A 26,199-nucleotide genomic window follows, 5' to 3' on the forward strand; every position below is an offset into this window, starting at 1 on the left:
TTTAACTGTTACCTGTGACAATGAGCGACCTGAAAACCACAGTTCTTCCGTATGGAGTGAGGTTGCTCAAAGCCATGCACAAGCCCTGAGCTGAGTCACTTCCTTTCAGGAAGTAAAGTGTTTTTACTAAAGGTCTGCAGGTAAAGCGAACACAAGTTGTTTGAGGGCATTGTTTTATGATCCTTTCCATAACAATTGCTTAAGTGCCTATTTTTCCATAGAAAACTTTTTCCCAGTTTTTTGGGTTTTAAGATTAGTGTCCTGTCCAAGTTCACATATTTCAGTTTGCCTATTAAATTTTACTTCTGGTATATAGACCTGAAAAATAAAGTTGCCCATTATTGCTACATTAAATCTTTTATTATTACAATACAAGTTTTCCAAAAAGAGTACACGAAAAGAGACAAATTAAAATACAGAAAGTTTCATTATATCCCATAATTATGCTAAATTTGAGAAAATTGAATTTCTGTTGAACATAGGACATAAATTCATAATTTTCATAATTAATATAATGGAACCTTAGAAGAAAATGTATTAACACATAAATAACAGTGGAACAAAAATAATTTCCATATATCTGTACATTTTTTGTTGGTCATTGCAAAACGCTATTTAATCAGGACCTGTTTAATTGCATGCAAACCTTCAATGTAAGCACCGCCTTATGAAACCAAACCCACTGCTGGTGTGCCTGGTCGGACAGGTCAGTTTTGGTCTCATCAGGTCATAACACCCAGCTAAATTCCAAGTGCCAATGCTGAATTTCAACTGGAGTTGTTCTATCCTTGCAAAGGTAAGATTCATAAAGTACTGAAAACCAAATTTTGACACCTATCATTTTGCTTTGTTGGGAAAAAAAAAACAAAAAACATTTAGCCATGTCCTCAATGTGCTCCCGACTGCTTCTCGGGATGCTACAAGTGAGCTTGCTTTCAATGCCTGGGGATAACCCCAGATCCAAAGTGCTTAACCTAATCTAGAATCATGCAGTTGCATGACTTTGATCTGCAAGTCAAAACAGATCCATAATTCCCCAATATATTTAAAAACTTTACACCAGGATCTTCAAGTAAAGGGTGTTGTATTTCTCATTCCTTCAGGTTAACGAGGTAGAATACAACAACGGCAAACACAGTACACGTGTCAACTCTGTGTTACTCTCCCTTATTGATGTGATAAGGACAGCTGGACAGTTGTTGGTCATTTTAATAATAATAATAATACATTTATTTTATATAGCACTTTTCGTAGTCTCAAAGACTCTTTACAATGCATGAATTATCAAAAAAAAGATACAAATATACAATAAAAAACATACAATGCAGAAAATGCAGTAGGACCAGTGGTGCAGTGGTGGAAGGAGGGGGTGTTGGGGGAAGACAGACATCAAGGGAAGGCTAGGGAAAAGAGGTCGCTTTTAAGGCTTGATTTGAAGGAGGTGAGTGAGCCTGAGGTACGGATGTCAGGGGGGAGGACATTCCAGAGTTTGGGGGCGGCAACTGAGAAGTCGCGGTCACCAAAAGCACGACGCTGAGAGGGGATGGCGGTGAGGAGGCCGGCAGTGGATGATTGTAACTGTCTGGGTGGCTGGTAGGGGAGACGGAGGTCAGAGAGGTAAGTGGGTGCAAAGCCATTTAGTGATTTATAAACTATGAGGAGTTTGAATGTGATGCGTGATGTGATTGGGAGCCAGTGTAAATCTTTCAAGACAGGGGTGATGTGAGACCGACTGGGAGGATGTGCAGGAGAGTATTCTTTCAGCCGAGTTCTGAACCAGTTGCAGTTTGTGTAGGAGGAAGACCAGTGAGGAGTGCATTGCAGTAGCCCAGTCTGCTGGAAATAATGGCGTGAATGAGTTTTTCTGCATCTGGATGGGTGAGAGAGGGTCTGAGTCTGGAGATATTACGCAGGTGAAAAAATGAAACCTTGACAGTGTTATTGATGTGCTTTTCAAAGGATGGATCGAGTATGACACCAAGGTTGCGGACCAGGGGGGAGGTGGAGACTGGGGTAAATGGTGTCAATGGTGAGGGAGAAGTTGTGTAGTTTTGTGAGCTGGGGTTTTGGTCTGATGAGAATGAAAATTGTGTTGCAACCAGGAGTTTTCAATGAAAGCAGTGGGTGGCTGATTAGTGGATGTAGAGCTGATAAAGATTTGGGTGTCATCTGCATAGAAGTGGAAATTGAGACCATTTTAGAAGACCATTTGATCGTCATGGTCACGTGGTCCGTATCCGTGTACAATGTCCCCAGGGCTAATCTCCACCTCCAGCACCTGTGGCCGGTCGTACCCCGAAAAGTTTCCATAGGGTGGGGAGCCGCCATAGTCCTCTGTTGGCTCCTCCCTTGTTATTTCCCATTGTCTGGACTGGTCACTGCAGACTTTGTGGCAGGGCTCCCTGAGATCTAGGAGATGTGTGGCCTCCTGGTTGCTGCTCCACTCCTCAAGGTGCACCTCGCCAATGGGGAACCGTGAGCCCTCTTCAGGTGCAGCTAAGTTGGGACTGTCTGCAGGCACCACTTCCTTGGGGCTTAGTAATAGGGTCTTGGGGCTGATAAAGGGCCATGCTATCTGCCCATTATAGTCCTTGGGCATCATGGTGTTCTCGGGGTGTTTCTTGAAGCCCAAAGTGACCTATTCAAATCAAATAACCACAGAAGCAAATTAGATATGCAATAAAAAACTGTACTCATACTACAGCTGCTGTAAGTCAACTACAATTGCTAACTACCACACTATAGCTACACCTTCTGTCCCTGTTTACAATGCAGAGCACTTTATTAAATGATTGTGTTTTCCTTTACATATTTTGATTACACACACAAGAGAAAATAAAACATAAAACAGGCGGGTCCATGCAGATTGGTGCAATGAACAAACTGGTGTTATGCAATGATAGAGGAAACACACAGTTTATGGTTTGAGAAATCATTTTTTGCATTGTGTCTGCCATCCTGTTATGCTTGAGGAAGAGGAGAGAATGGATACCAGGGGGAAACCAGACTTACTAAGGTCTTGGGGAGCAATGGCATGGTCTTCGTCGTTCTCATGAATACTATCACCCCAATCACGATGAGCACAAAAGCGCCGGCTACCACAATGCACACAGAGACGAAGATGAAATATATCCAACCTTGAAACCCAGGGCAAACAGATAGACACACAATGAAGCCATCAGCTGAGACATATTTCCCTCAACAAGATAAAAATATAGAGCTATGACCCAAGTTCCCATTTACCACCCATCTTTAACCAAGATGTAATTAATAATTGTAATCAAAATGAATCGCATGAAGTAACACATTAATGCTGACAGCTCTCATATGTATTCAGCACGTTTGACACATTTGACATTATTCTACTCTTTAATTGCTGCCAAATTATACTATGACATTAGTGAATTCATGTGGCCATATACTAATATATAGAACAGTTTGTAAATCCAACAAAATAAGTGACAGGTAACAAGGAAGGTAAAAAGGAATGCATCAAATTTTAAGTTGGACAGGTGGACTATAATGGCTTCAGTAATGAACAGAGACAAGTTGCCTGCTGACCATTACTTCTGTGTTAGCAGTTGGGGATGTTACAATATTTAATGATCTACTGACATAGGGAAGAGAGATTATTAGCAATATATCCATCTTATAGAAGTCAGTAAATGTGAACATATTTTGCAATGTCACACAACTATAATAATCTGTTTCTTTCATGTCTTTGAAAACTAATTTGGCTGGAAACCCTGTTTGGGCAGCTCTGCAAATAGTTGACAAACAGAATTCAACCCACAGTGGTGTCAGATTTTAATTCCTCTTCCATTGTCATCCTTTTAGTAACTGATTGGATGGGAACTGGAACTACATGTTATCTTGGCAGTTAATCAGTGTGATTAGGAAGTGTTAATTGCCTTGTTTGCTTGTATGATCATTTAATATATACACACAAAAAAAATATAACAACAAGGTTAGCCGACACACAACAGGAACCAGTGATCACTTGTTCGCTTCAGTGAGACACTTACTGATCTGGGTCTCCTCACATTGACATATTCTTCCAGAGTTTATCTTCAGCTCTGTTCCAGATAAGCTGATGCAGTGCTGGTCACTATTTCCAGGTATGTGAAAGGTTTCTTTGCATACTTCCTCCAAGCATTCATAGTTATATGTATCCTAATGAGAAAGAACGTATGAAAAATATCAGCAAACCGACACGTCAGATCAAACTTTCTCAACGTGGGTACTGGGAACTTACTATGGCCTGAATTCAATTAAGTTTCTTAAAATTCAATTTAATTTCTCCTTGGTTCTTGCTAAAAATGAAAGCAAATGTTTTTTTCAACCAATAAAAAAAGTTTGGTGAGTTCAGCAAACTCTCATATTTCCTATTATATAGTTTTATGAGGCATACAAAGTGATGAGTTTCAGAAATACCTTTACTCTTGGTTTCAATTTGATGCACCCACCATCAGCCACCCAGTTTTCGCAAATGGCCAACATTATTACTAAGCATCTGCATCAACAACTATCAATGACCCTAAATTGCAAGCAACAGTTCAGTCCTCCAGCAGTGAGATGCTGATTAATATTCCACACGAAGCCAAATGGTCAATAATGAAAAACAAACCAGCAACCATTTAACAATCATCTCACTGCTGCATCTGAATCATCTCAATTAGTGATGTAATTACGACTAAATTAAATGTGAACACACATTAATTCATGTAGTAGTGCTCATGGCTATTGTCCATCTCGCACTGCAGTATTCGCAATGCTGTGTCATCAATGTTACATTGCCGCTGGATTCATGAGTAACTGTCATTGAAAACACAAGGCCCTGATTACAGTAGATACCTGTCTTTAGATGTCTCTGTAACACTGTTATGGATCTGGCATTTCATTTAAATGACTGAAATGTACTAGAACTAAACTGGAATGGGCTTCACTGATGTGTCTTCAAACAGGCTAGATATGTTTTTTCTTTTTTGACAGGCCCGCATTAGATCAATCTTCATTGTAAATACAAGTCAGTTATGTCCTTACCGTCTCATTGTATGAAACGCTGTACTTAAACTTGTTGCATTCTTCACATCCATTAAGCTTTTTCACCATTGGGGTGTCTTTGTAGACTTGATATGGGTGAGAGAAAGTAAATGTGATCTGTCCATCTTTGACTGATAGGGTCACGTTTGGGAAGTCCAATGTACCTGAGAAGAGGAAATGACAAAGAAAAAATAATACTACCCTACTCGCCGATACCCTTTTTATGACTTCTGATATACAATGCCAGTACATACAATGACAAGTGCAGCAGACCATATTTGGGGTTTGTTCTCTTGTAGCTGTCTAGCAGGTTATGAAAAACCACATCAATTTTGTTTAACCGCAGCAGAACAAAAGAAAGCTATTGTATTTGCACAGGCTGAATCAGGATGTTATTAGTAAATGCACCCTCTGACAGAAATGGGCAACTCACAGCGAACCTCTGCTGGTAAGTCCTTGCGGTAGGAGAATTGTGGTGACACAGCAGATGTTGAAATCTCCGATTCTTTCATAGCAGACACATTCACATAGTAACTGTCATAAATGTGTGTGACAAATGATGAAATGTCCTGACGAAGGAACGATGTTTCAGTTGTCTCAGAGTCTGCATTACTGTATAAAGGAAGACGTGAAAAAATCGGAGGTTATCTAAGCATTAACAATAACAGTTGTACGCTATGACCAGCATTAACAACAATAAAATAACAAATAGCATTTATACAGAAAGAATGTGTGTCAACACTCGCTTGACATAACATACTACCTTCTTAACAATAAAAAAATCTTCCTTTGCTTTAGATTTTCATTTTAACGGTTTATGTTGGACGATGAGGTTTAGGTTAAAACTATTTCTTGTTAAAAGCTTATTCTTAAGCAGTATCATGCTATTTGCTTAGCTGAAACTACTATTCATAATGACTACATGAAGTAGCTATGCTTCACCTTTCGCATCTCTTTAAGCACCTGGATACTTTCTGAAGATGTAATACTGTATCTAAAAGGTACAACAATTTTTATTTACGCAAATAAAAAAATATGTAGTCACTTTTATAGGAATTGAATGTACTTGTGTTTAATTTGACTTGCAATACAGCAAAATAAAAAAATAATCAATGGGGAGTGAAAACCTTCTGAAGGCACTGTATAAAAAGGTGAAAAACTAGCCTTTTCTCTCATTTACAGAATGCCTCGTTTACGTCATGCCCAGTTCAGATTTTCAGTCTGAATATAGACAGAGACAGTGACATTTCTGAACATCCCCTCTTTGCATGTTCCTTGCTATACCAGACAATTCCATTCACAAATACAGAAAATAGGCATACACTTGGAGCTGTAATGATGTAATAGGAATATTGCGCCCTATGCATGGTCAATGGAAACCCACTTGATGTCCTTTAAGATTTGAACTCTGAAGCGTGGTCGCAGAGAGACGTTCTTGTAGTTCCAGTACACAACAGTCTCAAAATTGTGGCAGCTCAACTTCAAATCGAATGGAGCAGGAACTGGAAAAACAGTAGCAAAAGTTAGCAAAGTGAACTCAGAAACAATTGACCTGCATTCTAGAAAAAAGGCACCCTACAACAGCACAAACCATGTTTGCGGTGACAAAATATTTAAGGAAATAGCATTCATTGTCACTCTTCCTGTCAGTTATTTATTGAATTGCACAACACAAACACAGGGGGGAGCCAATGTTGCATTTTACTGTGCTCATTGGAGCGTTAACACATACTGTCAAATTGAAACAGTTATTTTACATGGATGGATATCCTTAATACATCTCTTAGGCTGAATACCAATTATGGCAAGAAGACAGGATATTTGAGTGGTGGACTTAGGGTACAGACCCGTGCATTGTCTGTTAAAGGTATTTTGCATTGTAGGTGCTTTGTTTACATTCCAATATCATGACAGTGTTCATTTATCATATACATGAGACAATTGTTTCATCAAAAAAAAAAAAAAATAATAAGGATAAGATGCATTAGATTAGCATAGATATAGTTACACATGTACACATACATGCACAATCTAATTATAGTGTTTTCTGACCTAGTACTAATGTACAACCCAATTCCAAAAAAGTTGGGACAATAAATGAAATGCAAATAAAAACAGAAAGCAGTAAATTTGTAAATTTATTTGTATTCAAGTATAAAGACAAGGTATTTCACGTTTTACCTAATCAACTTAATTGTTTTTTGAAGATAAACATTTTTTTATGAAATTTATGCCTGCAAAATGTTCCAAAAAAAATTTGGACGGGCAATTTAGGACTAATAATGATGTGACAAGTTGAAACAAGGTGATGTGAAACAAGTGAAGCAATCGTGTTATAGTATATAAGGAGCCTCCAAGAAAGACCTAGTCCTTCAAGAGCAAGGATGGGTTGAGGCTCGCCAATTTGCCAACAGATGCATCAGCGAACAACATTCCCCAAAGACAAATTGGTAGGATTTTGGGCATTTAATCCTCTACAGTGCACAATATAATTAAAAGATTCAAGGAATCCGGTCAAATCTCGGTGTGTGAAGGGCAAGGCCGAAAACCATTTCTGAATGCGCGTGATCTCCGATCCCTCAGATGTCATTGTCTTAAAATTCTGTAATGGATATCATGACATGGGCTCGGGATTGCTTTGGTAAACCTTGCCAGTCAACACCATTCGCCGCTACATCTACAGATGCAAGTTAAGGCTTTATCATGCAAAGCAGAAGCCATACATCAACACTGTCCAGAAGCGCTGTCGACTTCTCTGGGTCTAATCTGAGATGGACAGTAGCACAGTGGAAACGTGTTTTGTGGACCGACGAGTCAAAATTTCAAATAGTTTTTGAACAAAACAGACATCATGTTCTCTGGGCCAAAGAGGAAAAGGACCATCCAAGCTGTTATCAGCGTAAGGTCCAAAAGCCCGCGTCTGTCATGGTATGGGGGTGTGTCAGTGCCCATGGCATGGGTAACTTGCACATCTGTGAGGGCACCATTAATGCAGAAAGATATGGACACATTTTGGAGCAACTTATGCTGCCATCCAGATACTGTCTTCTCCAGGGACGTCCCTGCATTTTCCAGCAGGACAACGCCAAACCACATTCTGCCCGGATTACAAGTGCATGGTTGCGTAAGCAAAGAGTGCGGGTGCTAGATTGGCCTGCCTGCAGTCCCGACCTGTCTCCGATTGAGAATGTGTGGCGCATTATGAAACACAAAATATGGCAATAAAGGCCCGGTACAATTGCGCAGCTGAAGACCTGCATAATGGAAGAATGGGGGAAAATCCCGCTTGCTAAACTTAACCAACTGGTGTGTTCAGTGCCAAAACGCTTAATAAGTGTTATTAAAAGAAATGGTGATGTTACACAGTGGTAAACACTTGACTGTCCCAACTTTTTTGGAGCATGTTGCAGGCATAAATTTCATAATAAACGTATATCTTCAAAAAACAATGAAGTTGATTAGGTAAAACATGAAATACCTTTTCTTTATACTGTTTTTGTTTGAATACAAGTCAAAGTAAATTCACAAATTTCTACTTTATGTTTTTATTTGTATTTAATTTATCGTCCCAACTTTTTTGGAATTGGGGTTGTAAATAAATATCCACAAATAAAACCAAACAAATCAAATTTTGGCTTCAAACAACATTGTCCTTAACTTTGACTAAAAATTACAGGCAATAATTCATCATGAACACAATTTGGTGAGTTCAGCAATCTTTACAACTAACTCACCAAACAGAGTTCGTGAAGCAGAAAAGTGCAAAGGTAAGGAAAATGATGATTGAATCCAGGCCTCTCAAACACAGATTAGGAATAAATCCACACAATAGTGTCAAACCTCCACTGACCACTAGGGAGCAGAATAATACCAATTTGGGATTGGAAATTAAAGTATGCAACATAAAACATTTTTGTTTTGGCACAGATCATATTGGTTGGCACAAACCAACATTCTGCACTAAACAAATATATTAAATTAAAAAAAACATTGAACTGCAGGACCTACTGTCCCTACTGTGTATGTATCCATCAGAAGTTGTCTTTACCAGTCTTTCAATGCTGATATGAACTACTAACATACATGCAATGCTGAACTGCACATAAAGATAAATACAACAGATTGCAACCTACTCTGACAGAGCAGGGATGGTTCACTGCTAACCATTTACTACATGATATACAACAAATGTTGATACAATACACTAACAGATTGCTACCTACACTGACAGAGCAGGGATGGTTCACTGTTAACCATATGGCAGGTTCACTGTTAGCCATTTACTACATGATATACAACAAATGTTGATATTGCAAGACTAAAAGCGTACTTTGGGTGCAACCTGTTTGTGACATATACACACAATTAATCAAGCCAAACTGCATTCTTGTCAGGTGCCTGTGTTGGGTCTGGCCTCCAATCATTTCTAAACAAAGCAGTGCTTATATAGACAGGATGCCTAAAATGCCTTTGTTTTCTAGGACTTATTAAGCACTACAGTGTTGACACACTCGGTATCTTAGCATCAAGTGTCAAGCTGGCTTTAACCTTATCTTCTCTTTTTATTTTTCCATGGGGCTCCCACCCTTTATCTTGCCCTGAGTTCAAAGACTGCTCCAACCTGTTTTCTCGGCCTGAATCCACAGGATCGCCCCAGTCCTGTCCTTCGCTTCACGGTCATGGACTGCTTCAGCCGTTCCTTCCCTGCCCATGCCTTGACGCTTTCTGGAGCTCCAGATCCATCATCCGGCCCCTCTAAATTGCACTATTCTGAATTATACCATTTGGTCTTCTATTATTCTTATTAGCTTCACCTCAGCTGTAACCTACTTAACCAATTTTATTTTCTGTCTGCTACTTTACACCAGGCTAGCAAGTGGAGAATGGGTTCCCCCTCTATAGCCGGGTTCCTCTCGAGATTTCTTCCCATTGGGGAGTTTTTTTTTTTTACCTTATGTACTTGCTATTTGGGGGTTCAGGTCTGGTGATTGGTGATTGCACTGTTTGCTCTTTTTAATCTCTTGCCTTGCCACTCTGTAAAGTGTCTTTGTGACAGTTCTCTGTAAAAATAAAATTGAATTGAATTGAATTTTATGACCATATATATATATAATGGTCATAAAATGTCATAAATGTTTATCACGATTATTACTGAAATATTGGCGTGTTACACTGTAGCGTTGGTCAACCACTTATTGCTCTTCTTTTTTCAGTTTTATAACTAGGGACATGGGGGGGGGGGGGGGGGGGGGGGGGGCACATCTTATTTTCTGACACTCAGTAGGCACAGCGACCAAGTGACTTCAAAAAAGTCCTAGATTGAACATTTTAGTCCTAGATGGACTAACTAAAATTGGCTTTTACAGACTTGGCTTAAAATACTCCTAGGTACAGGCTAGTCTAATTTGGTTTCATATAAAATAATTAGCACTACTCCATCACTAAATGAGGGCTAAATTAGGCCTCCAAGCAGGCAGGCGACAGTACATTCAGTTTAATGTGTTGGTCAATGGCAGAGTTACGATGTGGGCTATAGAAGTGATAACCACTTCGTGCCATCAGAGGGCAAACAGTGAAAAGGCAGATTATTCCAGGATTTGAAATAATCAGAGCCAAGAAAATGGTTTTTCATAATGGAATTCAAAATTCACAGTTTTTCAAAGTTTGATACAGAATCGTGATTTTTTAAATTTTTTTACTTGCACATCATTTTCTAATGTCGTATAATATTCTCATGGTTAGTGGGTTTTGATAGCTCATTCCAGTTCCACTGAAAAGAGAAAATACTTTTATATCTAAATCCATTTCAGGGTTGTGAGGAAACTTATGACTCCTCTGTCTGACAAGTATTTAATTATCTTAGTCATGGAGTTCACACATACACATACCTGATAAAGAAAATGAAAGACAACATAACATAAGTCTTGGCATGTATTTCATTCATCCCCAAGTGTTCATGCTGAATCATGTGAGACTTATAGGCATGAACTGTAGGATGTAGGATGAGCTAAAATGTTGGCTACATGACACAGTGTGCTCTAGCTGGGAATGAAACACACAACCATACGGATACTGGCACAGTGGATTTACATCGCTTGCCACGTGGTAGATGGTTTATTAGAGAGCTAATGATGGCTGAGGAATAGATGTTTTACTTATCAAGTAAAGTTCAGATTTGGTACACATCTAATTCATTGCTTTGCACACTGGCTAAGTCACACACTGCTTTACACAATATCTGCTATCACAGAACCACCAGATACACATAAACTGAAGCCAAAGTAAACAAAAGTTGTCCTTAATGTAGATGCTGCCTCGCCCTTACTAGGAATTGATAAAAGCTGCACTGCAGTATCCCATGACAGAAGTCACCTAACCACTTCCATTTCCTCATGCCAGTACCTCAGGAAATTATTTTGATGGAATAAGTCTTTCATTAAAATCATCTGTTACTTCATAAAACATGATGGCAATGAAAGAGTACTGCCTTTAATTATATTACAATATATTGCCACCTTTGAGTCCTGGTTCTAAATATTTCTGAAATACGACGCATTCCTGTTAGTTATGACACTGAAAATTCAGTTAAATGGGAACTTTTACTTATTTAGCTGACCTACAATACATTCTCTTTTTAAGACAATGATAATGACCAACGTGTTTTTCATCAAGCAATTTACCAAACAAGTCCCTGGTGGCAACATGCATGTACAAATGCATTACGACACATAAGAAAAGTAGAAACAAGACATGTGACAGTAGAAGGACAAGTCAGCTGCCAGGCATTCAAGATGAAGAATTTCTGAGGTGTGGTCATAAAAAAAGATTATTCCATGATGTTAAGGAATAAATCTTGGCAGGATTGTTGTTTGCTGAACAGGTTACTCTACAGGGTTGGAGTCCTGATCTATGTGGTCACTTCTGGCACTACGATCTTTACTTCACTCTAGTGTGTTTCTTTTGCACCTCTGCACCTTGAACTAATGCACTTGTTGTACGTCGCTCTGGATAAGAGCGTCTGCTAAATGCCTGTAATGTAATGTAATGTAATGTAAATCTTCCAGTTAAAAGCAAAGTGGGAGAGCTATGACATACTGATTGACAAAAAGCATTAAAAAAATCACAAAAAAGCACATGCGAGATAAAAAAACACAAGATAAAACTCAAAAGCGAGGAAACAGTCCTGACTTCAAACCCCAGAAATTTCCTTCAGACCTTTCTCAACCTGCAGTTCAACGTATATGGGAGGGGAATACTCTTATCAGTGCTCATAAAGGCACGAGTAAGGTCCACATACGGTGCCTGAGCTGTGACTAAGGTGTGGGCATGCTCTCATATTCTGCACTCATATACTCTAGTGTGGCATTGGCGAATCGAGAACCCTTTTAATCTTTCTACCATTAATTCCGTCAATCATTTCATGGATCAGTATGTCAAATCAATCAGTGCTATATTTACAGAGCACTATGAAAATCATAGTACATATAAATTATATTCTTAGCAAGTGGCCTTTTTCTCTTTCATCGCAACCATTACCTGCTCCCATATAGTACAAGGAGAACTGCAACTGTAAGCACCCCTCTAGTACACGTCAAGTCAAGTCATTTAGATTTATATAGCACTTTTTCTGACCGAGTCAGCACAAAGTGCTTAACAGACATTGACATGTACACACAGGTAGAGAAATACCCACGTGTAATATGAGTATAGTAAAAGAAAAAAACAATTTATTGTGATTTAAAATAATTAATTTATAAACATACATCAGGCTAAAGCTTAATAAAAGAGAGATAGAGATTTTTTTTAAAAAGCACCTGTCTATGAGTAATTTTCTACACTCTGCAAAATCAGGGCCACCCTGTATATACAGGTTTCCTTTCCGTCCACAACCACACAGCCTGAATTGTAACAAGCTTTTTTAGAGACCTAATGTCTGTTGAGGGATAATTTACTTAAGACTACATTACATTACAAATAGCTATGAATGTCACGAACAAATGTTTCATATTTACATCCGTTGACTTTTAATCAGTCAATCAACCTGCATTGGAGGTACAATATGGCAAACAATTCCTTTAGAAAGAGGTTACTTTTTTAAAATTCATGGAATTATAGAATTACAAGTGGAATCATAGTTGCTGAATTAAATTAAATTAAAGCAGAACAAAGCAAATGGCAACGAGCTCAATGTGTTAATAGACTTAAGTAAAACATTAAGGAAGAACTTAGATAAACCAAAAATACATTTCTGGCTACATTGATAGTCAAGTATTTGACTACATCACTAAGTTGTAGTCAAACATTTCAAAATAAAATATCCAGCAAAGTGTTCTGCTTCAAACACAAGGTAAACTATGCTCCCGAATCAGGAATTACAAATTCAATCTTTCTGTCATGTGAATACTTTACTGTGTGCATGAAAGATCAATTTTACAATCACTTTCCATAGAATATTGGTCATAGACAACAGTCTATTTCTCAAAACTACAATAAACTGAAGATGAGTGCTATTTTGACACGCAAAAGAAACACTTGCAAGATGTCATGGAGGGGACTGATAATTCTCAAAGAACATGGGGTCAAGGTAGTCCTACCTGGGAGAGGGGAGAGAGAGACACTTCTGAAAATAGCCTAATTACCACCATGCCGGAGATTTCAATGTGAGGTAAATGGAAAGGAGAAAGAGAGTAAGAAAGAAAGAAAGCTGGAGCATCCACAAAACCTCAGGGTAGGAGATGACATCAATGTCAAAAGACGTTTGGCCAGTCCTGCTTGCATGAGTATCAGGTCCTCTGAGCCTCTCAGGGTTTTGTCCACCTTCTTGTGGAGAAAGTAAAAATATACTGAGAGCATTCTGTCAGCCACCAACCATCTGACAAGCAACAGGAAGTTGCTATGGGTGAAATGTATGGCAGTGTTTAGTTAAAGCACTGCCATATAATCCTATGAAAAAATGCAAACTAAAAACCTTGATATTCTTTTACCTATCTCTTGTTGAACTAGAGTGCTTTGGTGCCTTATCACTTAAGGAGCCTGGACCCCTCACTCCCTGCATTGTCTGATTTAATGACTGCGTAACTGAATGAGTTACTCCATGTAGCCAATTCAATGTCAGTATGTCCTGTTAAAAAGTTTAAATACAGGGTTATTGTCTGTTACCTAGCTACTTTTATACCATCTGCCTGTAAGACATCTGTGACTAACTAAAATTAGGCTAAGACATAAAATAAGCTATTACAATCTATTTTAGCTGGCTAACAGTCTTGCTAGTTAGCAAGGTATAATTTGCTGTCGGATCTGCTCAAAAGAAAACAATTTTATTTAAAAACAGGGTTAAGGAAGGAAACCATTCGACATTAACTTGGAGTTCGGGATTGGCCGCTACCACCAGACTGTGAGTGCCATGTTTCCAAAATCCTGCTCTTGTACATTGGGAGCTCCATAAACCAATAGGATCAAGGTATTGCTTGATGATTCAACAGTGGACTGGCTAGGTATGATTCCATGATTCATGAATATACAATTCCAAATAACACAATTGCAAGTCTATGTGAAAAGACTGCCAAAATTGTACATAAACCTATGTATGCGTGTATAGTCCTGAGCACAAAAAATATACAAAGGTTTTCAATCACAGATTTCACAATTTACAATTACGAACCACAGTTTACATGCACAAATGTAAAACGTTTACGAATATTTCTTTTGTAATATACCTGTTTTTGGCAGCGATTTCACTCCATAGAAAAGCCTAAGGAGTGAATACTGTATCCATTATCTATATCCGCTTATTCTGGGCAGGGTCATGGGGGGCTCTGGAGCCTATCCCAGCATGCATTGGGCAGGAAGCAGAAATACACCCTAGACAGGTCACCAATCTATCACAGGTGATTTGAAGCCACGACCTTCTTGCTGCGAGGCCATGGTGTTAGCCACTGCACCACTATGGCACCCCATTGTCCAAATGATATTGCCAAAAAGAAAAGAATGTTCTGTATGCAGCCAGAACTGAACTGTTTATTATTCATAAAATATTAATTATTTAACTAAGAGTAAGTATAGCAATTGAGGTGCCTGTATCATATTAGCCTTCCAATGTTAACACATAAACTGGTAAATAAGAGATTGATAAATTGGTGTTCCTACTTACAGCTTATGATTTAAGGCTTATAATTGAAGACAAGCAAAAAATCTGACAATTTAAATGTATTCAGTTCCTTATATTATTAAATTCACATGGCTTTTTCACAATCAAGAATCTGAATTTATTAAACCTCATAATGAATGCATGCAACGACTATGCAAAGCCAGTACTTCCGTTTTATAACTTTTACCAGGTTTTTTAGTTCCTTAATCATGTAATAATTAAAAAATTCAGTTAAATTTCAAAGCAGCTGGTATTTCAAACTGTTGAAAAATGGCAGTTGTTATGGATATGTTTCATCAGTGGTCTCAATGTCTGTTTATGCTGTACTGCTGGAACGGGTCGGTCATTGCTCACAGCCTACCATAAAAAAGTATCTGATAAAATGTTCAGGGTATCAGGTCTGTGTACACAAGCGTTTCCCAAACGGTGTGCCGCGGCACTCTGGCGTGCCGTCAGACGAGGTCAGGTGTGCCGTATGAAAAATCCTTTTTAAAAAAATGTTATGTTCAAATGAATTAAAAAAACTTAAATGAACAAATCTCATTCACAAAAGCCAAAATAAATGTCATTAAAATGCATATTGCTTAATTAAACCCCCAAAAGAACATTTAGGCCTACTGTTGGTGCGTCACATCAACATCAGTATGTCGCTCGCGGTTTTTTTCTGTCGGCGTGGTGTGCCATGAGATTCTGTAAATTTGAAAAGTGTGCCGCGGAAGGAAAGAGGTTTGGAAACGCTGGTGTACACAATAGTAAAAGAATTCAGCTCTATTTCTGTGAGTATATTTCCTTGTCTCTAGGGAATTGAACAATGGATATTTGAATGTGAATTTGAATCCTAACTGTTGTCAGGATCTATATAACAAACTTTGAATTTTAATAGGCCTATCTACTCTCCATGACTGGGTCTTTGCACATCTTTTACCAGTTTTGAGCATAGTTGTCACATGATGTGACCATATAACACAAGGGTTAGTCTATGTCTATTTAGACTATGGACTCGTTTAAAGCTAGATCAGAGAACCATAACACGCTCTTACGACATTACATGCTGAAAACAGCAAGCAAGTAAAACATGCCCAAGGTTATTGCAGTAATAAAATAATAAAAATGAACAAATGCAACTCCCAAATGAGTACTGGCTTTTTTCTACCTGTAAAATGGAACTGCAGCTCCCCAGTTTTAACCCACACCAAATAAAGAGTCTAGGACCCTTACCACTACAACTCAACCTGAAGAATCTCTTGTAGTTCACTTTGTTGATCCCCTTTATAGATTTAAAAACCTCCATAAAATCACCCCTCCTTTTACTAGGCTTGAAGAGATTAAGCATCTTAAGTCTTTCCTCATAGCTTTTATCTTTCATACCAGGAATGTATTTGGTTGCTCTTCTTTGAACCTTCTCCAGAGCCTCTATATCTTTCTTGTAGAACAGTCCCCAGAATTGCACACAATACTCCAAGGGTGGTCTAACAAATTTATTGTATAAAGTAAGTATAACTTCCTTGGATTTATACTCAATACTTCTGGCTATATATCGCAACATCCTGTTGGCCATTATTACCGCTACAGCACACTACCTAGAACCTGAAAGGCCTTGATCAACCACTATTCCCGAACCGTTTTTAAATTGAGCCCCCCCCCACTACTCTTTGTGTTCTACCCTGTAGCTAGTTCCAAATCCACTCAGAAATACCTCCCCAAATTCCTACTGTCTTCATTTTGCTAGCAAGTCTCTCATGCCACCATCTGAAGCTCAACCTCAACAAAACTGAGCTGCTCTTCTTCCCGTGCAAGACCTCCTTACTTTGTGAGCTCTCAATCACGGTTGATGGCACCACAGTGACTGCCTCTCACTCTGCCAAGACCTTGGGGGTGGTCCTGGATGACTAACTGGACCTCAAGGAGCACATCAAGGCAACATCACAGTCCTGCAGATTCCTTCTGTACAACATCAGAAGGATTCGACCATACCTGACGACGCACTCCACCCAGCTGCTCGTCCAGGCTACGGTGACCTCTCACCTTGATTACTGCAACTCTCTCCTTGCAAGCCTGCCAGCTTGTGCCACACAGCCACTACAGATGATTCAGAATGCCGCTGCCCGACTCATCTACAACCTTCCCAAATTCTCCCACATCACTCCTCTGCTGCGTTCACTCCACTGGCTACCGGTCGCTGCCAGGATCCGGTTCAAAGCCCTGACCCTTGCCTACACTGCTGCCAACAGGACAGCCCCCATCTACTTGCAGGACATGACACGATTCTATGTGCCTGCTCGACCACTCCGCTCTGCGGCAGCAGGGCGCCTTGTAACCCCTCCCACCTGCCCAAAGGGATCACAGAGCTTCTCCACCCTAGCTCCCCAGTGGTGGAACAAACTCCCCGTCCCTCTCCGAACCTCCCCCTCACTACCCATCTTCCGCCGTGGCCTGAAGACTCATCTCTTCAGACTATACCTAGACTAACCACCACCACGCTGTATATTTCACTCTAAATCCCCCCCCCCCCTTTTTCATGACACGTTACATGTTGCCCCATCCCAGCACTTTTTGGTAATTTGTATTTGTCCTAATACTGCAGCTTATTCTTCTGCCTAGTTGGCTTTGCAGAGGTTAGGTCTGAATAGTGTTCACTGTGTGAACTAAACGGTGTCTTGGCTAGAAATAACTACAAAATAAGTCTTGTACCTTACAGAACCTGTGTTTAGAAGTTGTCTATGACCATGAAATGCACTTTTTGTACGTCGCTTTGGATAAAAGCGTCTGCCAAATAATTGTAATGTAACGTAATGTGGTACCTTACCAAATGCCTTTCAGAAATTTAGGTATACAATATTGTGGTGTGGGGATGGCTGGTTTAAGCAGCCACACCTGCCCTGGGTCAAGCTAATTAGACCTGGCTAGTTAGATAATTGGTTATGAATTAGATAATTGGCCAGGCTAATTGGCTTGACCCAGGGCAGGTGTGGCTGCTTAAACCAGCCATCCCCACACCACAAATATCATAAGCCTCGTGATAACCTCTAGACTGGACAACAGGGAAATATCTAAGGAACCCTAATTCAGCACACCTGACTCAACTAATTATCGGCTCAATGCAGATCTTCAGTTGTTCAATGAGGTGTGCTTTGTTAGGGTTAGAGTGAAAGCCTACAGGTAGATCTCCAGGAACAGGGATGATTATCACTGGTGTAGAAGTTTCACTTGACACCTGTGTTGGGGCTCAGGAATAAAATCAAAATTTGGATGGCAGGCATGCCATCCCTCCAAGTTAGCTATAGCTTACCGGGGCAGCAGGCCCCATACCTATGCAGCACTGAGAGTTAGGCACTTTTCAGGGTTTCCAACATAATTAACCACAAATTCTCAGCCCTAAAGAACATTAAGTTCTGAACTTTATGACTTACGTAAGCACACAGAATTCAGACAATAAAGCACCAAACTTTGGTTATTTTCTATAACTCTAGCCAGTTACTCGCTCAACCAATAAAAAATCAGAAGAAAAAAACTTTGTATAGACAGGCACAGAAAGAAAAATATTGTTGATTGTCTTGATTGTTCGGAAGCGAACACTGTAGGTAATTTCATTAACATGTAATTTCCTCTATGCAACATTTTAAAGAGAGATGAATAAACAACCCCCACGAACGCCGGCTATTATTAACAGCAACCTTGATTGATTGAGCAAAATCAGCAGGTTGCTGGTCAGCAGCTAAGCTAGGATTGAATATTTAACATTTTATTCAGCGGCGACTGGTGAGCTGAAAATTGGTGGGGCGCAAACTTTCCTTTAAACTAATCATTGATCTCAACCAGTTTTCATTAGTAATTTCCCTTTATTATCAAACGTGCCACGATCAGACTAATCAAATGGCAAATAGCCTAACACCCTGCGTCTTCATACTGATTTAGGGGGATTAAATCATAAATTCAATTTATCCGTTAAAAATCAGTTTTGATCACCAAGTAGTCTGCACTTAACAAACAAGATAAACCAGTCTGTTATCTACCGTGTTAGCTTTCAGAATAACCAGCAAAAACAAAACCTGCACTTCAATTTTGTTTACAATCTACACATTGCAGATATTTGCCATGAATACGAGTGCGGAGAAAGAAGTGCATGCATCCGCAAATAATGTTGATTAAAAACGTGCACAATTTCGTACTGCAAATGAAAATAAATGTAGGATATAAGGCCTAGGCTACTCACTAAAACTGCCTATTTGGGGAGAGCTGGCTATATATGATAGTATTGAGCAGCGTATTTTGTGGATTAATTGTATTGATACTCAAGGAAAATCACGGGAAGTTTCTGCCACTGCTTAGTGATTAAAACTGATTTTTCTAAATTGCATTTAGGCTATCATTTAATCTCCCTAACGCAATGCGAAGAAGCTGTGTGTCCCTTTCCAACCGATTAGTCAGATCATTTGCATGCTTGTATGCACACAATACATTAAAGATACAACTATTTTGATCTGAGACATTCATATTCATTGGTTTGTACCTTTTTTCACCCACCTCCCACCGGATCTCAGGGTCCACCCACCTCCCAAGTCCCAAAAAAACCTGGCTAGGCCTATAGATCACCTACTAACATACAAAGAATTTGTAGATCTACTGTGTATACAATAACCCATTAAAAACACTTACACTAATCTGTTTAAAAATCTGATAAACTCTTTCAATTACATTACATTATTACATTACAGGCATTTGGCAGACGCTCTTATCCAGAGCGACGTACAACAAAGTGTATAACCATAACCAGGAACAAGTATGACGAAACCCCTAGAGAGAAGTACCGGTCCAAGTGCAGGGAACAACCGCATAGTTCAACTTGGACCCTGAAGGTTAAACTGATTAACACTAACACAACGAGAACGGCAACAACGCAATCTATGGAAAAAATACAAGCAGTAGTTAAGACAGTTAATGCACCTAAGTCACCTACGAAACAGCTGCCTAGTTACAACCCTAAGCTTACAGTCATTTACAGGGGGGTAGGGAGGGATGGGGAGAGGTGCAGCCTAAAGAGGTGAGTCTTCAGTCGTCGTTTGATTAATATGTAGTTCATGGCAAAGTAAAAATGACTGAATCCACACCTGTGTTTCTTTGAGAAAAAATGTATGTGAGTTTGCTTGTGTGTATGTGTATTCATGTCTCTCTAGATATACTTATGGTTCATCCATTTACATGCATTATCATTATTAGTATCAGTTACTCATAACAAACTCAGTACAAAAACAAATGATACCTCAACAAAAACATGTTTTCAATGTGTAAATATGTAAGTTACTCATGCAAACAAAGCACTGTTTATTAGTCATTAATTAAAGCTTGCAAAATCTAGGCCTGCCCTTAAAAGTATTGATATAAAAAGTTACAAGTTACAACAAACAATATTGGCTATCTTAGCTCACACACACTCTCTATTCCAAAGTAATGCTACCCAGTGTTTCCTAAATTATTTAATGTAACTTGGCCCTGTGTTTTTTCATGATACCTAATGTGTATCATTATGTGTAACATCAGCATGTGCAGAAAAAAAAACCCTGCTTACGCACATTATTGAGCGTTTTATTTTACTGTTTCAATTATTCCACACCTCTGTTACAATCATAATGAATAGGTGGTATAACTACAACATCAGCTTTGATTTATATTGCATCCGACTTCAGTATTTTTCATGAATGTCATTAAAACGGCTAATGACTACTTACCTCAAAGCTGTTTGAAATAAAATTTCATCCTGCTATACTAGGCCTACATATTTTTTGAGTAAGTTAGCTAAATCCAACAACTGTTATATTCATAGACACTATCCCCTTAGTGTATTAAACATGGACCTTGCAAAATATAGGCCTAGTAGCGCCAGAGGCTATTGGAGTAATACATTTTTTTTTATTTTTTCATTAGCATTTCTCACTGGCATTTTACTGTACTACAGTGGAACAGCAGCTCCCGACTTCCACCAAATTAACACCTGTATCCTCATATGCAGGTGAAATAGTCTGGTACACTTATACTAACGAAGACACCCATATCCCAACGTGCAGGTGGAATAAAGCAGTACAATTATACAATTCCATATTGTTTTTTCACATCTTGAACAAACATTTCTGTTATAGATTTCTAATGGGACACTCGTACGACCACCAGCATTCGAATGACCTCGTATGACAACCAGCATTCGAAACCAACACTGAAGTACTTCGGCAAAATGTAAGATGAAGTAAAATCAAGAATTCGCAAACTTATCGAAATGGCACGATTCAGACATGCGGCGTGAGGCTTTGGCAAGCAAATATATCGATACATGATTTATTTTTTTCTCCATATGCAGACCAAGAGACAACATAGGCTACATTACACTATGGAAACGCTGTCAGTCACGTGACTGTATCCCTACCTGATTACAGTGAATACCTGGTGATTCCAGCCGGCACTTACCTAATGTGTGTAAGTTTGGAAGTATAATGATCAAAATGAAAGCAGAGGCCAGAGAACCCTCCTTCATTGTGTCGCTAAAATTATAAAAACATTATCACTAAAATAATAGAAAGATCTAATGAAGTAGCCTAGGCTAATTCCCAAAGACTCGACCGCCAGGACTAAGAACTGGTTTCGACTAGCATTTACTTCCTTGTCACCCTAGGAACAATCGGTGATACCGAAGAGATTAGAATACCAAGAGGCGACACTCCTCCATTGGTTGTGCAATGTAACATCTACGCCCAGCTGCTGAGCCGGGCCGCCGTCATTTTGGGGTGAAAGTTTTTTTTTCCTTCTTATTTTGGGGTGAAAGTTGATTGTTTACGTTGCTGTGCTATGACCGCAAACTGTACTGCGCTGTTCGATTCTAGCGGTCAGTGTCATACGCTCACCTTTTCATGTTGACACTTGAGTTTATTAAATAATAAATCATCAGTAATTCCCACTATTACGATCTTACTTTTATGACATTGCAATTATTGAACAACGGACTGGGCAGGAGAAACAGATCTAGAAAATCACCCATTTAGTAAGGTGACCAGATTTCTTAAGCGCCATGTCCACAGCCCCATAGAACAAAATCGGGGAGTTTTTTGCCGCTGCTGTAAAGTTACTGAAAATAAAAATGCATCGCCAATTTGCAATTTATTCGCCGAACTCTATATGCAGGTAATGGCAAGAGCAGAGTTTGATCTCAGCTGAAACGTGTAACTGCTCAGAATATTTACTTTGCCGGTTGTCACTTTAAGAGTAAAACGAATACATTTAGTAGCCTAGGCTATCATCATCACTGTACGAGTCTATGTAATACATTTTCAGTGGAAACGTGAGTCTAAATACAAATAAGTGTAATTTTGTTATCATTCATATCATATTCATAAAATGTCATATTTTTGCTGTCGTACCTATTATCCAAAGTTCTTGAGAGAAACGACAGTAGGCTATTTGTATTGACTCGTTTCATCAGGCAGAACATGAGCAGGGTCTCTTTAAGACTTATTATTAATGGCGGCACTGCTACGCGAGCGCGCTCTTCAGGCGGTTACAGAAAAATTACCTGAGTGTCGCCTCTTGGTATTCGAATCTCTTTGGTGATACTATCTTTAATCGGAAGTAGCCTATTATGGTTCGTAGTACAGTACGTCATATGCAAGACTGGTATTCGTTGGTTGTTTAAAGCGTGGAGTGGGTGTTTTGACTAACAACAATGTACACCTGGACGACGAAATAAACGTTGAAGTTGCAGAATACAATACATACGTTGTATGTTTATTATTAAAAAACTTACATTTAGTATAGGCAGGCGCTGTTGTGGTAGGCTATAGTTAGGACCAAAATAGCCTACAATAACATTTTATTGTTATTGTCCCAGCAATTTTATCCGAGGTTTTTACTTTTTACTGAAGACAGCCTTAACCATTATCAGTATAAATGAAGCATTCGCACAATGTCGGTTTGATCAATGTTTAAATAAATCATAGAGCAATTTGGTATGCTTTCACTTTTAGTTTATAGAGATTGGTTTACCAAATGCATCACAGAGTGCATAATATGCAGATTAAAGGTAGAATATCGAAACAAGACTCTTAATTTACCAGGCTAGAGTTACCATTGCCAAGAAAGCAAATGGAGAGACATTATAAAACAGTCCACACAAACTACAATGAAGACTTTCCACCCATGAGTGGATGAGAATGAAAGAAAAAACTGAAACAACGAAACACTCAACAGGAACTGAAATAACTGTGGTAATTTAAAGATATCAGTTATCAAGGAATATAATCACAAGATGTTGGGAAATGATGGGGAGTAATTTGATGGCTCAGTTGCAAAGAGACATCAATAGTTTTGCCTTATTCTCACAGCAATTTGATGAATCCACAGAAGCAACTGACATGTCATAGTTATTTATTTTCATTGGAATAGTATTTGAAAATATGGCCACAGAAGAGGAGCTTCTCATAATCATTCAGTTGAAAGGAAAAACTTGTAGTGAAGACTTTTACCATGCATTCAAAGACTTTATTCAAAGCGGCAGTTTGCTAATCCACAGTCTGGTTTCCATGACCACCTGAATGGTTAGGTAGCTCTATTCCAGCAAGATGAGACATTTCCTTTTAGATCAGCTGATTGTAACTGCATTTTCACTATAGTTAGAGAAAATAGTTTGCCTATAGTTGCATTTAGTACCTCATGTAGTTGTGGTGCAGTTTTACAACAGTTTCTTTGCTAGAAAACACAAGATATTGGTCTTCTGCCTTTTAGTCCTCCTGGTCTTCTGTTAGCATTGCTGCTCACCAGCTCTTGGGTGTGTACTGAACACTGCACTTGGAAATCTTAGGCCTGCTGGGAGTAATCGACTGTATAAACTTTTCCGTGATTAAGAAATGCTTCTGACTTGTGACTTAGCCTTGTAGTCACTACATTCTTTTTTTATGGTCCACATGAGGCATTGTTGTGGAGTGGCTACAGAACTGAACTAAGTACCATGCCACATTTAAGAGGACATGGAATCTCCCATGATGTGCAGTCAACTTACTCCATGGATACTCTGAGATACATCTTCGAAACAAGGGGCTGTGAAATAGGCATGGGCCCTGATAATTCATCCTGACATCTTTTTTCTTGCCAGACATGGACTTCTGCTCACTCTCTACATTCCTATTCCTATAACCTTACAGAACTTGTGTCTACTCTCAATGGTACTCTCATTTATGTACAAACTGAATCGAGATTTCTTCCTTGCAATTCTTCCATAGAGACCAGATTCAGTCAACTAGCAACAACAGATGAAGTTTTGATTCATTACTAAATAAACATTCACTTCTTTCAGAAAATTTAAAACATTAATAAAGGACTCTTACTCAGTATGAAAGCTGTAAGGGCAGATACAGGTCATTAAAAAAAAAAGTACTTCAGCAGGGACTTTTCAAGGGTGCCCGGGAACTTTTTACATACTCTCTAAGACTGCTTCCCCGTTCAAGTGTTTAGAAATCAATGTTCTGTGCTCTGAACGTTTGTGTCGGGCTGTGCGTGCTGCGGCAGGCTGCATGTTGCTGCCTCGGAGATCTGAGCACAATGGGACATCATGCTTCTGATCCCCTGCTGGTCCCTCTGCCTGCCAGGAAACAAAAGGGGCCCCGGGCTCCGAACCGAGCTCATACACTTGCAAAGCACTGCCAGTCGGCTGAAGGCCAGCGGCTGGGTGGTGCGCAACAAAGGCGTTGTGAGCCAGTGTCTCATCCTGCAGAGACAGTGGCGCTTCTACCCAGTGGGGTGCCAGTGGAGGAAAGTTTTTTTTTTTTTGAGTTGGAGGAGCTGAGGCTCAGGGCTGGCGAAAGGAGAGTCTGCTCTTTTTGTGCTACAATGTACCGCTGCTCCATGTCTCACATAGGAGCTGGACGGGCCTAAAATGGAGCACTACTGATTGTTGGAAAACTCGCAGAGAACTTGGGCAGTGAGCCACTGCAGCCTAATCAAGTCTAATATACATTATGGTTTAACCCTGACTTGACTCTTTTGGTAGCCATTAAGAGTTTCCACGTAATCCAACATGTGCTCGATGAAATGACATAATGCAATTTACAGAATACATTGTGTTATGTGCCAAGTCCTTAGGTGCTGGGATGATTGCTCTTGCTAGTGTCTAGTGTAGTGTCAGTGACTAGTTTCTACAAGACATTGTTTAGTATGACATTGTGCTAGAATTACATTGATTGCCATTGAGTGAGTTACCGAATCCATTTAATGAGCGGTCTTAAAAATAACCATGAACAAAATCACTGTTGAACAGAATAATATAACAATCCAAGGAGAAATACAATGTCAAAGTCAGGGTCACTGTGGCAAAAGCACACATTGGACAGAAGATGATGGTAACTTTGGTAACACCAGTATTTTTTCTTGCCAGTAGCTGTATTGATAAAGGATTATTGGTGTGCTTGTGCGTCAATGATTTCTGCAAATAACGTAGTTAACTCTTCTCACTCACCCGTAGCTGAGATTTATACATTACTTTCCTGATGAACAGCAATTGCTCAGGGCAAAGTCACGTGGGAAAACAGGTAGCATTGTTTTGGAATTGTGTGTGTGAAAAGTAATTGTGAAAATTTAGTTGTAACATAGCAGCCTTGTTGCATCAGTTTTTTTATACAGAACAGACAGATGTTTCTTACAGATGCGTAGAGTAGGCTATACTGTCATGATTGTGCCTCCTCTGTTCCTGCCTGTTCTTGCCTCCCTGTAGTTTTTGTCCTGTCTCACGTCCCTTAGTTTGGTGTGCCTGAGTGTCTCATTATTCAATTATTTTCTGTCTCGTTATTTAATCATTGTTACCACCTGCCTCTCATTATCCCTCACCTCTGTGTTAATTGTGCATTATGTTCTCCTGTGTCTTGTTAGCCCCTGTCTATTTAGGTTCTTGGTTTGGCTGACTTGGGTGCTGGTTCTTTGTGTTTCTGCCTGCACTCCCGCTTGTGTTTTTTTTTACTGTGTTTCTGCCTGCATTCCCG

The 26,199-nt window shown here is 39.3% G+C and overlaps 1 protein-coding gene across 2 annotated transcripts; it reads right to left on the minus strand.

Moving 5' to 3' along the window:
- Window positions 1-344: 344 nt before the first annotated feature.
- ifngr1 (interferon gamma receptor 1) lies at window positions 345-21,857 on the minus strand. Of its 2 annotated transcripts, none has more exons than XM_035400471.1 (7): window positions 21,647-21,857; window positions 6,428-6,545; window positions 5,477-5,655; window positions 5,044-5,207; window positions 4,026-4,173; window positions 3,013-3,137; window positions 345-2,638 (listed from the first exon to the last, which is right to left on the minus strand). In XM_035400471.1, exons 1-7 carry the CDS (start codon window positions 21,711-21,713, stop codon window positions 2,198-2,200), a joined length of 1,242 nt encoding a protein of 413 aa, XP_035256362.1. In that variant the 5' UTR covers window positions 21,714-21,857; the 3' UTR covers window positions 345-2,197. The 2 variants fall into 2 exon arrangements, with proteins under 2 accessions (XP_035256362.1, XP_035256353.1); XM_035400462.1 differs by lacking the exon at window positions 21,647-21,857 and adding an exon at window positions 9,665-9,886.
- Window positions 21,858-26,199: the final 4,342 nt, after the last annotated feature.

Source organism: Anguilla anguilla, chromosome 2 (genome assembly GCF_013347855.1).
Source record: "Anguilla anguilla isolate fAngAng1 chromosome 2, fAngAng1.pri, whole genome shotgun sequence".
NCBI classification, from domain to species: domain Eukaryota; kingdom Metazoa; phylum Chordata; class Actinopteri; order Anguilliformes; family Anguillidae; genus Anguilla; species Anguilla anguilla.

Coding starts and splice junctions, on each gene's coding strand:
- ifngr1 (XM_035400462.1), bottom strand. CDS start 9,755: ATGGGCAGGGAAGGAACGGCTGAAGCAGTCCATGACCGTGAAGCGAAG. Junction 4,174..5,043: donor GCGTTTCATACAATGAGACG/GTAAGGACATAA, acceptor CTTTCTCATTAG/GATACATATAACTATGAATG. Junction 2,639..3,012: donor CATTGCTCCCCAAGACCTTA/GTAAGTCTGGTT, acceptor TGATTTGAATAG/GTCACTTTGGGCTTCAAGAA.